This window comes from Ptychodera flava, chromosome 13 (assembly GCF_041260155.1).
Source record: "Ptychodera flava strain L36383 chromosome 13, AS_Pfla_20210202, whole genome shotgun sequence".
NCBI classification, from domain to species: domain Eukaryota; kingdom Metazoa; phylum Hemichordata; class Enteropneusta; family Ptychoderidae; genus Ptychodera; species Ptychodera flava.
In genome coordinates, this window is record NC_091940.1 from 33,706,664 (window position 1) to 33,720,414 (window position 13,751).

The 13,751-nt window shown below is 40.8% G+C and overlaps 1 protein-coding gene across 1 annotated transcript in view; it reads left to right on the forward strand.

The window, feature by feature from the left end:
* The first annotated feature begins 8,665 nt into the window (after window positions 1-8,665).
* Window positions 8,666-13,751, forward strand: part of LOC139148227 (neuropilin and tolloid-like protein 2) — a 45,450-nt gene continuing 40,364 nt past the window's right edge. Inside the window, exon 1 of the mRNA XM_070719540.1 lies at window positions 8,666-9,964. Within this exon, the coding sequence (XP_070575641.1) occupies window positions 9,871-9,964 (94 nt within the window). The 5' untranslated portion in view covers window positions 8,666-9,870. The remainder of the gene's footprint in view (window positions 9,965-13,751) is intronic.

The following is a 13,751-nucleotide window of genomic DNA, read 5'->3' on the forward strand; positions in this document are numbered from 1 at the left end:
ACACGGAAGCTGAAGCGTTTATTTGACATTACGCCGTGATTGGTTTCATGACAATGGCTAGAAAGACATGCATTAATTAAAGTACGAACAAAACCTGGGAGCGCCGTTGTACATTAAATATCGCTATTATCATTGACAAATTCCAAAGTACGAATTGTTGCTTCGATCGCCTCTGTCGAACACGGAACAAATGATAACAAATAAAATATTTTTAACGAACGCTACGGCAACTAGAAGACTTGTTTATTACGTTGTTACAACGTACATGATGTGTTTTGCAAAATATTAGTTTAAATAAAAACAACGTTTAATATACAGAAGCAATTAATGAAACAGAGAAGTGAAAAGCAAACTGTAGATAGGCTGTCAACTTGCACCAACTGGCATTTAGATGTGATAAAACTACCAACTTCGGAGTCTATCTTATAACAGAAATTGTCGTGAAATTCATTACCGCTTTGAACTTGAAAGGACAAATTACCAATAGGAACTACACGGTGTAGAATTTATAAAATTAAGTCACATTGAGACCTTCAGAACCATATGCCTGATAAAATTCAGAAGATTGATAAATAAACAGAAAACTAATCTAAAAGACTTGTAAAATGTGAATTGGCATTCACTTGGAGTTAGAAGAATATCACGTAAAAACATATCTTGTAAAAACATATGCAAATATCTTTAAGTTTGATGACAACCAAAAGTAAGGACATTGTCATTTTTTCACAATGACACGGCTTGTAGGCAACCTGTAGTAGCCAACAAATATGATGAGAAATATTTGTGTTTGCGTCATCTTACTGCTTGAGATAAATGGTTGCATACTCTTCGATTGTGTGCAGCTCACAGTTTTATGACAAATGTTAGCCCTTTCTAGGGAGCTGATTAAGATAAGACTGTAGCATTGCTAATTCTTTCCAGTCTGAAAAACCTAAAGACTGTAGCATTGCTAATTCTTTCCAGTCTGAAAAACCTAAATCTTTCACGTACATGTGACTTGCAGATTATATGAAAAAAATGTGTTGCTGACTGAGCAATGAAGATACACAATGTGATAATTGTCAAAAAAGTTCTCGCAGTACTGCCACATGTAAGTCAAAGGAATTGACTACACCTGCACTACCCATAGGTAAACATTTTCTTTCAAGTTCATTTATTCCGAAAAGAGAAGTGAGACTGACTAATCTCAGCGAAATAGGTTCAAGAGATTGCTGATGAAATGACAGATTGTCACGGTGAATGAAGTAAATGACGCCCCATAGGACAACATTTGCTACGCCCACCAATTGTCAAACAAGTGCTTCGTTTTAGAGCGCCCCCAATGTCATTAACCCTTGATTCATTCGTTTCATATGAGGGCACAAGTCAAATCGTATAGCCTGCGGACACAAATTTCAAATTATTGGGATTTCGGAGAGCCCAATCAGGCCTATGTACCATATTTCCCTGTCCAAGTCAGAGGAATGTAGAAGACAAATGACCCTATATTTCCGTTGCATTTCCATCTCAATTTCACAGGCGCCGTAGATAAACCTCGAGACATATCAAGTCAAAAACGCTAACAGTAATTTTATGCATGATTTGGGATTTCTGACGATTAGGTAACCGTTCTGCCATCCGAGTAATATTTATTGCCCGCACATGTAGTATTCAAATTCCTCTGGCGAGGCGCATTAGCTAGGTCTCTTCACACATTAAGCCAGTATTAAGGTGTTGCTTTGGCATGACCCCGCGGCCACCTGTTTGTTGTCAATGGTTGTGTGATCACCGTCTCCATCAAGATACTGTAGAAAAAATCAGCAATTTGGTGTGAAAGACATCAAAATTTAACTTTCCCGTACTTCAGAGGAATCATGCAGGAAGCATAGTAGACTCTTGGGAACCAGCAGAATACAGGAAAATTTCAAATATTCCTCCGCGTGAATGCCTGAAATGTGTTTTTAAGTCTCAGGGCAGTTTAGCTCGGTAACACATGGGTACTGGTACATCAATAACAGAGAACAAGTTCTGAAATATGAGTGTGTACAGTTCTGAGAGTTAGTCAAATGATTGTTGATTTTTACTGTAAGTGACTTGAATCATACAAGCGTTGCTAAAAAGGAACATTTTTGCGGTAATAGTGCGGGCGTCACCTACGTGTACAAGTAACAAAGGCACTGCGTGACCTTTCACCGTAAAACAAAAAGTTATATCACCGTCCCTCCACCCGTGGTGGAGGGACGGTCGTTATATAATGTCGCAACGTTTGCTTACTTTAGAAGACTATTTAAATTAATGTTTTTACTTGATACATCATACAAGTATTGTTGTTCATTTGCACTCAATGCTACCATTTGTTTCCCTTCAAATTATTACTCTGTCAACACAACTTGTGCTCTGGTTTATGTCATCAGTCATAGGCCTCTTTGGCAGACAGAGGAATCATTCAAGTACCCATTACAAGAACCCGCCTCTTTAACCCTAACCATCCACAAGACATGCAATTATGAGACAAAGCTGTTGGTGCTCAAAGTGTTAAAGTCATACAAAAAATGCAATCATCTATACACACAGTTCAGTTCGAGGATAAGACTAACGAATTGCAACCCTTTTGAGATAATTGGTGTAATTTAGTCATCGATGGAAAATATGTCTGTTTGATGTTTACAACGGATGCAACGGCCAAAGTTACCAATATTTAACTGTTTACAGTGCTTCAATCATTATTACTCGTACGTACACTGATTCATACACTTCAGCAAAGTCTTCGCTTCTGTCCAATTCAGTAACTGTTATGTTTGATATACAGATGAATCTGAGACGAATAATCTTGTTACCTTATACACTTAGAAACCTGCATGACATATCAGGCAGTAACCACGCCTTCATCCGCATATGACACAAACGCCTGTATTTACAACTGAAAGTTGACAATGCCGAAAATCTATATTTCCACATTCATAATGCGAGCGAGTGACTGACAACCATACAAGAAAAGTTTTTTCAAGTTTCGTTTTTGTTTACTTGTAACAGAAATCGGCGATTTGCAAAGCTATGTGTGGAAAATTTATCATCCGACGTTAATATTTCACATACACGTCGGAATTCAGACGAGTGTGTAAAATCCATCAATTGTGATTCCCCCCTGGGAGGGCAGTATGACACTCCTTGAATCTGAAACAGTTAATTTGTCGCTAGACTTCTATTTACGAGAAAGAATAACTTGGCATCTACGTACATTTTTCCATAGTCAATAAGAAGTCATTCAACCGTGGTAGAGCACAGATAAAAAATCCATCTTATTATTGAAAATCATTTTCTTGACTCACATCAAGCTGTTTCTCAAATAGCGATCTCAATAAAATGTCCATCGAGGCATCGACTGCAAATGCAGTGCTTATGATTTCTCAATCAATGTTCTCAACTCTTTCAAGTGGTCATCGAAATGTTCACGGCGATCCATCACCGACCCTGTATGGCGAAGCGCCTTTCTGTCGCTCGTTTGAGATTGGTTCATCAAGAATAGATGAAGGCTTACGGATACGAATGCCAACAGAAAATAATGAGATGTAAATCTTGCAGTGAATAAGTCTGCTCGTACAATGACCCCTCTTGACCGGCAGGTAATATATTACAGCATGATATTTTCCACAAGAGGTTTTTGAAAAGCCCTCGATCTGACATATATCGGAATATATCCGGATATCTCCAGGTCGATAAAGGGACTTTGATCTTCAGAGAGTAACATTTGTGGTCGGAACATGGACATTAGCGCCATGTACGCTGACCACTTTCAAGGTCAGATACAAATATAAAGCTTTTAATGAGGAAGAGTCTACCCAAATATCAGTTTTGACATCGTTGGCAGTTAACAAATACGAAAACAAATCAAACTTGGTTTGTGAAGATATGGAGTTAACTCGGTCAACGCCCAATGATATCACAATTCCATCATCAGTTTGCAGACACAGATATTTGTTCGTAATTGCTTACGGAATTGTCGGAAATTATGCTTAAACGACTGACAAAAATTGTTTTCAAGTTACAAACGATGCAATGATTGAAATTGCACATCGAAGGATCTGACCACAAAGCTCCAGCAGCAGGCAAAAAAAACAAAACAAACAAATTTAACAGTTTTTTGTGGCAGGATCCAATACCGTGCGCATGCGATGATGTATTCAGCAACGAAGTTACAATCGTAATCATATCAGCGCTACAGCGGGATGCGTTCTTATGATAATGAGTCTGTTCCTTGATTCCAGAAACGAATGCTGCAGATTCTGTCATTTGATACCCGGATTCTCAACCATGTTTCAATATCCTGCAATTTAGACGGATGGAGCCTTGGGGAACCTTTTTTCTCGGTAGGAAACTTGTACATTTTTGCTTTCTTTCGGGGCACAGATATTGCGATTTTGAAGGATGCATGCACATTTTTGAGTAACATTTGCAGTGTCGCATTTTTTCGCCCGCACCTATGAATTGTCAATTGCATAATATACTTACTTCGGTTATTCAAATGCCACGGTGAGTGAGACGGGCACGGTAATGTGAAATTCGCAGTCGTCCTATAGTTGTAAGTAAGGTCTCAACGTGAGGAGACAGTCGGATAAAGTAAGTTCTGGGGCAGAACCCTGCGACGTGGAATAATTTAAACATTCCATCCCTCGCTGTTTTTCAATAGCTCCCTCGGGACCGACATGTTTTACTCAATGGCTCCCCGGCGATCTTCTATTCTGTTTATTGGCGGGAAGCTCGCGATCGCGGAAGGTAAAGTGGGTCGGACAGGGCGACGCCCAAGCGAAAGAGCTTTCTTCCGATTTTAGCAAATCGCATTTCCATTTATACATAAATTCATTTCCCTGTGCCTGAAAGTATTTCATAAAGCGACCAAATTAATGCAGAATTTAGGCCCTGTTCATTTTATTACGATCTGTACTTTTATTTGGTGCACGCATTGACGAAAAGGATAAAACAGTAAAAAATCCTCAATAAAACAATATAAAGTTTATATCTTGTAATGTGTTTTTTAAATTTATTTCTTCACTTTAGTCTTAATATTTGCGAAATATACTTTTTAATTTGAGAGAAATCTTCATATTAAACGACCTTAGAATGACGTATCTGTCAGATAAGAGCTCCCCTTCGAGACTTATTGCGGCCCTTCCATAAATCCTACTTACCAACATTGAAAAAATACGAGAGAAAACCCAACCACCATAAAATTAATCCCAAAGATGACAGTTGCTCGAATAGATCACCTTTTAAATAGATTAGTCGCTCTTACCAGCGTCGTCTGTACCTCATTAAAGAATTTTCGATTATACTTGGAACATAATATTTTGGATGGTCTAAATCCGGTCTCGAACCGTTCATGTAGTGATATATGGCTCTGAGTTCAAGCCGGTGCCAGGTTGTCTATGGCGATGCATTATTGCATGATGGACTTCATTACACTCGCCAATGGGGAGAGTTCAGAAGACGGGACGACATAATGACACTTCACCGCTCATGTTTCTTCTGTCAAAGCCAGACAGGCAGAAAGAAGAGCCGGGACACAAGCAATGAATAAAATTTGGATGAGGAAAGAGTCTGGTATGGCTGGCAGTTTTGTCCGAGGGACGTGTAGAAGCGTGACGGCATCTGAAAATATTTATATGAACTGGCACGGGATATAACACTGTACCCGGCATGCACCATTCAATCATCGTGCGTACTTTCTGATCAAGGTGATTCCAAATCACCAAATCATGCCACAGTTTTTTCTTATCAGATAGAAGTGTTACAATACGTTTGGAAGTCATTCGTGCACTATTTTTGAAACGGTATTTTGTGATCACAAAGTGCAGTAATTTACCAAAAATCGTACTGTATCACGTGTAAAGTGACCCTACCACAAGCCGCAATAAACAAAGGGGTCGACTTAGAGTTCTACTGACAGGAGGCAATGCTTTCGATAACAAACCTCAGACGCGATAAGTGATATTAAGTGACAAGACCTCAAAGTAAAATGAAAACTATCGTTTATTTCTGCATTGTTTGTCGTCGTTGATGACAAACGTCAGTTTTTTTATCTTTAGTATTCCGATGAGTTTTGCAGTAATTTTTCTTTGTATTTTCTGGCGTTTTGTGTTGCGTGCTGAAAATACATTTCCTTGGTTCACCAAACAAAGACATTTCGAAATGCTATCAGTTCAACTTGTAAACATAGTATGGATGTGAATCTCTGATATGATTCTTTACAACTGGAGGTTATGTCAGTGAACTAAAATTCATTTATCAACAATAGTATTGCAATTGTACATACATAGTTCATTTGTTTGGCGAATAAAACATGAACTTGATACATAGCTGAACTAATGAAATTGTATCAGAATTAACAGCTACATCATCCACATGTGGCCAGTAAATTTTGTCCGGCCTAATGCAAATAACTTTTAATGGAAGGTTAATTAGTATGCATTATGCAAATATTTCAGACGTATTTACACTTTGATGAAGATGTTCTCCGATCAGCTGTATTGCCCCTGAGATTATCTCGATACATCAATTTTTTGGCATCATGAAATCAATTTATTTTACCTAAAGCATTTAGCATAGACCTGACAAAATGTATCCGCATTGTTTCTCATTATTTTCCCTTAAATAATGTTATTTTCATAAGTCTCGGAGGGAACTCGAAGAAAGAAAGCTCTTTGCTATACAGCAAGCAATCGAAACGTTTCCACGCCAAGTTTTACCAAGGTTACAACCTAAGATACTATAAAATACACCAAGCTAAATATGTTGACAAATTGAACGCTATACATTTTGACACAGCCTAGGGAACTAGACAAGAAACTATCTTTCAGTTTGAATATTACTTTAGGGCAAGGGGAAATTTTTGCCCATCGCGATATCTTTCACAGGTACTCAATTTAGTTATGTCCTTTTGTCACTGCAGCTACAAATAGAGAACAATAGCGTGTAGAATGGTTGTCGACAGCAGAACGCGCGCTGATAAGAATGATTAATGCGAGGGCGCGCATTGTGATGATGCCATATCACCGCGAGAAAGCGCGCTGATAAGGACGATCAGCGCGTGTGGCGATCAGTCTTCTGACTTATCGCGCCTTATCGTCTTTGCTTTGGTTGGGTTATAAGACCTGTCAAGGAGGCATAACACGCTCTTCTTTTTTCAGGTTTTGTATTGGCAATCATTTAATGTTTTCGCATTTTTCATCAGCAAGCTTGGCAAGCTTCCCGCGAAAGTTGTGAAACCTTTGTAACCTGTTGAAGGGCTTACACGGGAGAGAGATAACATGTGTAACTTTTATAGCTCAGATGAAGTAACGTGACTACTTCTTTTGGCCAAAATAGCTTTAGCGTCTGGTATGTGTTTTGTCACGGTTGCTCTCGCACTCATCAAAGCGTTGAGAATCTTAGGTTCGAGTTTATTTGCAAATGATTCCCGTGTTCTACATGGGATAACTTTTTCTTGTCATCATGTTCTTCCCCTCATAATTCTAACACCAACTGTGGTGAGTTAGCAATCATTACCGGCAGACACATCGTAAGTTATTTCGATGTTCAGGGAAATATGTGAATGAAAACCAAAAGTTACACCCACTAATGAATGAATGAATTGAGCCAAGCTTTCCCCGAATCTGAAGACTATACTTTTACGGAAATCGATACAACAAAAGATTTTCCGAGTGAGCTTAAAACAGTGCCTATGTTAGATTCATTTCTATACTTATAAACTATCTCAATGTTATAAATATCTCCGCATCTAACTTCTGATCATAATAACAGTTGAAGAGCGCCCTCAGCGATGCATCAGACATTGTACACCCCAGTGACACAGATTGCTTGTGCTCGTCCTCCATTTTGATGAGCGGTCGCTAATTGGTATGGTGTTCTTACATCTCCAGGGCGTTTTCATCGCCTTTCAGTTAGTATTATCAAACACATTTGCTGCTCCCCAGCGGTGCTTAGGATGGCTTGTTTACATTATTATTCTGAGCTTATCGGCGGATCATCGCCCACTTTATCTTTCGTTTGTTGGGACTAAGTTCTTTACTATAGGCTACAAGCCTTTATCTTGTGGGGATGTTGTGTGATGTAACGTCCAATGGGATAAAAGTGGGAATTCGGTAATTGTGACCGAAACATTAACTGGGAAACTGTATTGTGATATATATATATATATATATATATATATATATATATATATATATATATATATATATATATATATATATATATATATATATAAATAAATAAATCACGGTTTTAATATATATGTATGTATGTATGTATGTATGTATGTATGTATGTATGTATGTATGTATGTATGTATGTATGTGTATGGATGGATGTATAAATGGCTGGATGGATGCATATACTGCTCTGCCTGTATGTCTCGAGCGTTAATTTCCTTATTGATATGTACTTTGAACCGTTTTATAATTTGTCTTCGAGAGTTTTACATAATTTTTCAAGAGCAGCTTTCTCCCTGAGAATAAACCAGAGAGAGAGGGGCGGGCTGGAAAGTTCATGCTGAGTAAGACACATCAGCCGGCAAATATGGATGAGCGCCAAAAAATAAAAAATAAAAAATCTGTATATCCCTAGAGCGCAACGTAGCGCCTGAATGGGATATGTGGAATATAAAGTGACCCAATCTTATCACTGCCGCTTTAGCTTCATTTATCATTCATGTCTTGAATGAAACTGTGTCAGCGGGGACGTTCGACGAGAAACTCGGCGTCAGACACTCACGCTTTCAGTCGAATCTGGACAGCTCACTGTTCAGCGCGCTTGGCGTTTTCAGTTCGGGCGAGGTGCGATTTTCTATGTGCCATCGTGCGACCCTGTCTGTGATCCCGAGACTTTTCCCGAGCTGCGAGTAAATGGTGGATCCCTCCGGGACTATTGTTCAGGTACAGTTGTCCATCTGGATCCTGTTCATGGTTACCCAGAGGAATTGCACGGCCATTTGTTATTATCTGTGATACCAGTCTGCCTGATCGCCCTCTTTAGAGTCAGATCGCACAAACTATGCAATTTCGTGCACATCCTTCCTGAGCAACCGGTGGGATTAGATTTTTTTATGTTTAATCCACAGAGGCCACAACTTAGTAGTTCAAGTTAAGTCCGTGATACTCACATTCCTACACGACGCATCGTTCCCACTGTCGCCACTGCTATGAAGTGAGACTTCACGCTAAGCTAAGGCTCCCTTCTGTCGTACAGTGCCCACGCCGGGCGCAACCCCAGTGATCCTGCGATTTTTTTCCACGGGTTTTGTTTCACTGCATTGTGCCGTTGTGGCCGCTGAAAGCGAAAGGTGACTCATTACACTATAGATGAAGAGCAAGAGGCACTTGGATTCATCGCTGGGAGAAATTCTTCATTTTGTGAACCCCTATAATCCCCCAATTGGTTGCTTGCTTGAGTGAATCTGGACACCGGCTTACGCTTGAGTGTGCGCGGATTTTTGTGATTTCACACAAGATTGGCTTGCAGTGCTTGCTACAAGACGGAACAATTGGGGTCACATTCTACATAAACAGGACAGCCTCGGCCAACCTAGTCTATCGCATTCCAACCTCGGGACGACAAGGAGCTGTAAACGACTGAGGCGGGGCTTAACTGGCAACCCGCTGCTTTCACTTAAAGTGTCCGCAGCAATTATATAATGAGTGTAAAATTTTTATGGGGTACCGCGGAGTTGACGTGAGAGAGCCTTCGCCGATTCTTCACGAGTGTCCTCGCTGGACGACCAGTGTACGCTCATAGCGCAAACAGGGCCGACTCCATAGCATTTACTTACGGAGTGCGCCTTCTGTGCTGCCGTGGTCGACCACTAGAGAACGTCTTTGTTATGCACAATACTTGCTCATTATGGCGTCTTCAACAAACATGGTACGGTCGGTAATACGTCTCTCTATACTTTCACTCATACTAGTGTGGACCCAGGGACTTCAGCACCGAACGAGTAAGTAGGGGCGATAATTTACCTCTTTTTAGCTTTATGGCTACTTCATTCGCGCGTAATATTCTACTTGCGAGATCCTACACAAAAAAGTAAATTTGATATCGAGAGAGCGTGTGTATGTGTACGGCTGGTACGTAACAGCGTCTGTGTGTATACAGAACCATGGCAGTTGTTGAGTGGTGACTGCCGAGATACATTGCATTGATTTTTCCTCTTCACTATGAATGACATTTAATCGCCAACAATTTAACAAAGAGAGTCCGTGGAAACCCGGTGGTTGTGCCGCCGAGAAAGCGATATTTTGAGAGCAGGCACACACTGCTGGAGTGTAGAACTTCTGAGAAGTGTGTGAACCATCTCAACTGTCAAAAATGCGCCGAAGTATAGGAAGCAATGATGATATATGTGGCGACTGTAACAGTTACAGATCGCGGTTGTGTAGATGAGAACATGACAGCCAAAGTAACTCAGATGTTGATTTACGCACACGTTTAACTTCTCCTCAAAATTTCAACGATGAACCCCACAGAGCTGGACGTGGAATTTCCGCTGGTGTCGTTCGGGAAGGACAGTGGTTTGCAAACTGTGTAAGGCGGTGATGAATCTAGTACAAATTAGTGTTTGTTTTGAGACCATTCACAAAGCCTTTGTCATCGAGTGAGTTCCCACTAGGCCCTGCATAATCTATAAGGCATTGTGTCGACGGAAAAAAAATGTGAAAACCGATAACCGATGTGCTTGCATAGTGTACGAGGCCGCATGATATTCGTTTATTAACGCCGTTCTCTGAGCAGCTCCGGATCCGGTCGAGTTTATTTCTGGTAAACATACCGAAGTGAGTCCAGTGTTTTGACAGCAGTTCGTAAAAATCTGTTCCCGGGTTCAGGGTTCCGGGCGCAATCTGAAAAGAAAACAGAGAGCCGCGAATGTATGTTTATAGGAAAATGTAACCCGACCTGAATACAAAATAGCATAGACGTGTACGAATCCACCAAGCTTTGCGCTGACCGTTGAGTAAACGAAACATTTGAACAGTTTCTGGTTTTAGTTTACCCTCCTTGTTTGAGTTGCACCGTCGGTTCAGGCATGGGCTCTGCAATATTGTCTGACAGCTTATAGAGCTGAATGCGGGTTTTTTTCTCTCACTCTGAACTGCTGTTTGTTTTGCAGTCATTCGATGACCCATTGTGTGTTTGCCGTGCATATTACGTAGGAAAACTTTCCCCTAAATCTTGGCCGAAGGACTGTTTGTTAAAACTCCCATTTTAACCACCCTATCTCACAAAAGACAGTTTTGGCAACACGCGCAGAACGGACGAGATTCATCTCATGTCACGGGGTTCGCTTGGAACGAGTGGGCTTCGGTGAAACGTTCACGAGATACTTGTCTCCCCGTGAATATATGTGGCTGCTTCAACATGGTGAATTTGTCTGGCAATCTACTCCATATATCTACCGAGAATGAGGCCGAAGTTAGTACCATACCACATAAAATAAATGTAATTTATACCTTATTGTCTTGTAGACAAGATTTATTCTGAGACCACACAGCCGTTCATGATAAAAAAAAGCAAAGCGATCTGCCGACAGAAACTGCCTGAAATCATTATTCGAACAAAAGAAATTGAAACCCCGTACGTGTCACTGCTGTCACCACCGTCTCTGCAAATTTGGTGATATATGGCGAGAGATATACGGTCTGCGGCGTCTCTAATTAGTCGGGAGGGGCCGACACTGTTTCAATTGCCAGTTTACGTGCTTGTTAACTAAAAATTAGGTATTGATTGATCGGCAGTGAATTAGCGAGGAGGTGCCGTTTTATTCACATTCATAAAATGAGTTATGGCTGGTCGTAAAATGGGGTTGGCCCTGCAAGTATGCAAATCTGACCGTGTGCGGACAGCGCTGTCACTGTATAAAAAGGAGACTTGCTTTACATGGCTTTATTGACGGGAACAAACACAGCCGGCGCTTTTCAGATGGCACGGACAAAAGCGACGGTCCTGCATGGTGACTGCATACACAGGCGGAAAAAGTCGCTTGTACCTAGCGGAATAATTTGATTTACAAAATGATGGTTTTGTGGTACCCTCCCCCCCAAAAAAGAAGGAAGTACAAAAAATCGCAGAACAAAGACACATGGAGACGAACCGGCGCTAATGAGTCAAAGTGTAGGCCTTGTCGACTGTGTCATAATCAATGAAGGATTCTTTGAATGGGCCTTAACGAGCCTCTTTCATAGGGACTCACATCTATGAAAGGACGACACTGCAGACCTTCAAACGATGAACAATAGACGCGTCGATGTATCTGCTCCGATGGACTTCGGTTTTTAGCACGTAAAACTGGTCAATGCTGAGAATTTAATTGTTGCCTATATGTCGAGAACGCATTCACCTACCCGGCCTGATTGTTCACAATGAGTTTGTTGTGTTCCCCATTTTTGAACTTGCAGCCATGAGGGAATTTGAAATTTGCAGTCGTGAACACGATGTGCGCTGCAGTAGAAATGACGAAGCCACCCGCTCTACGGTACACCAGTTCGCAATACAAAGGCCGTCTAGTAAGAAATTAAATACCTCTGAATAAATCCTTTCTTATGTCGATTAAGATTCAAACAACTCTTGTTTTGTTTTAACGGTCTTGCAGTGCCTTTCAAAAAGCATGGCATAAACGAGTAGCTCAAATTCGAAAAGCGCTCAGCAGTAAGGGAAAATTCGATGTATTTAGATTTGGGCGTTGGCTCATCGCCCCTGACTTTGAAACCGTTCTGATTTCATTTTGTCTTTTGCGTAGTTAAGTCACGCAGCAGAATATGCAAATTTTTCCACAAGAGGTGACACTCTGCCACCCAAACCGAGAAGCCTTTCGCACGTTCCCGTCCTTCAAACAAGCCTTTTCCATTCTGTTACCATGGCAAAGTGATGACGAGATAGCGCAAGTCGCCTACGGTGTCAGTTTAAATCAGCAAACAATTTTCAGTTTGTCGTATTATCTCACCCAGTCATCGTCTCAAAATGCCCCTTTTTGCATACACTTTCCCTACTTCCTGTAGCACTAGACTGTCTAAAGAGGCTTCGAAAGCTTTTCACTCGAGTTAACTCTGCCACTATCTGAAATTACTCCAAAACCTTTTAGAAGGAAAGAGTGTTTTTTTTCATGTGACGTCACGTTGCACGGGGTCAAGTAATTATAAAGACTCACTCAAAAATAGCGGGATAGGGGATGGGGGTGGGAGGTACATGGTCACATGGCTCTCACGCACTTAGTCTTTCACATGTGTTCTAACTTCCATAATTTCGCGGAACATACTTTCCTTTACTAGCTTTCACTGGAAAACTAAACTTCAAGTAGGTTACTTAAAAAGCAGGTGGATTCGAAAACGGCAATATGGCGTCCAAGGAAAACTTGTGTCATCGACGTAAATCGTCTATTAATAGTATTTTTAATTAGGAAAACGCGGATTTGGTAAACTTGTATCTATGCGAAGGTGGTTTAATGGCAAAATGTCGTCCAAAGCTAAGGTCTTCCGCCAAGATGACGTCCATGGCAAAATGGGGTCAATTGTGAAAAATCGTCTTCGGCAAGAGGCAGCAGCCTAGGATTCCAAGCTCTCACAAAAACCATGAGGATGGACAAAGCACTATGGTATGGCATTGGGAACACTGACGTTTCTGTCATTTGCGTCGTAAGAGGAATTAACCATGTCGTGGAAAGAAAAACCTACACACCCATTGGGCACATTAATATCACCCGTACTTGTTGTTTCAATATGAGTGTAACGTCA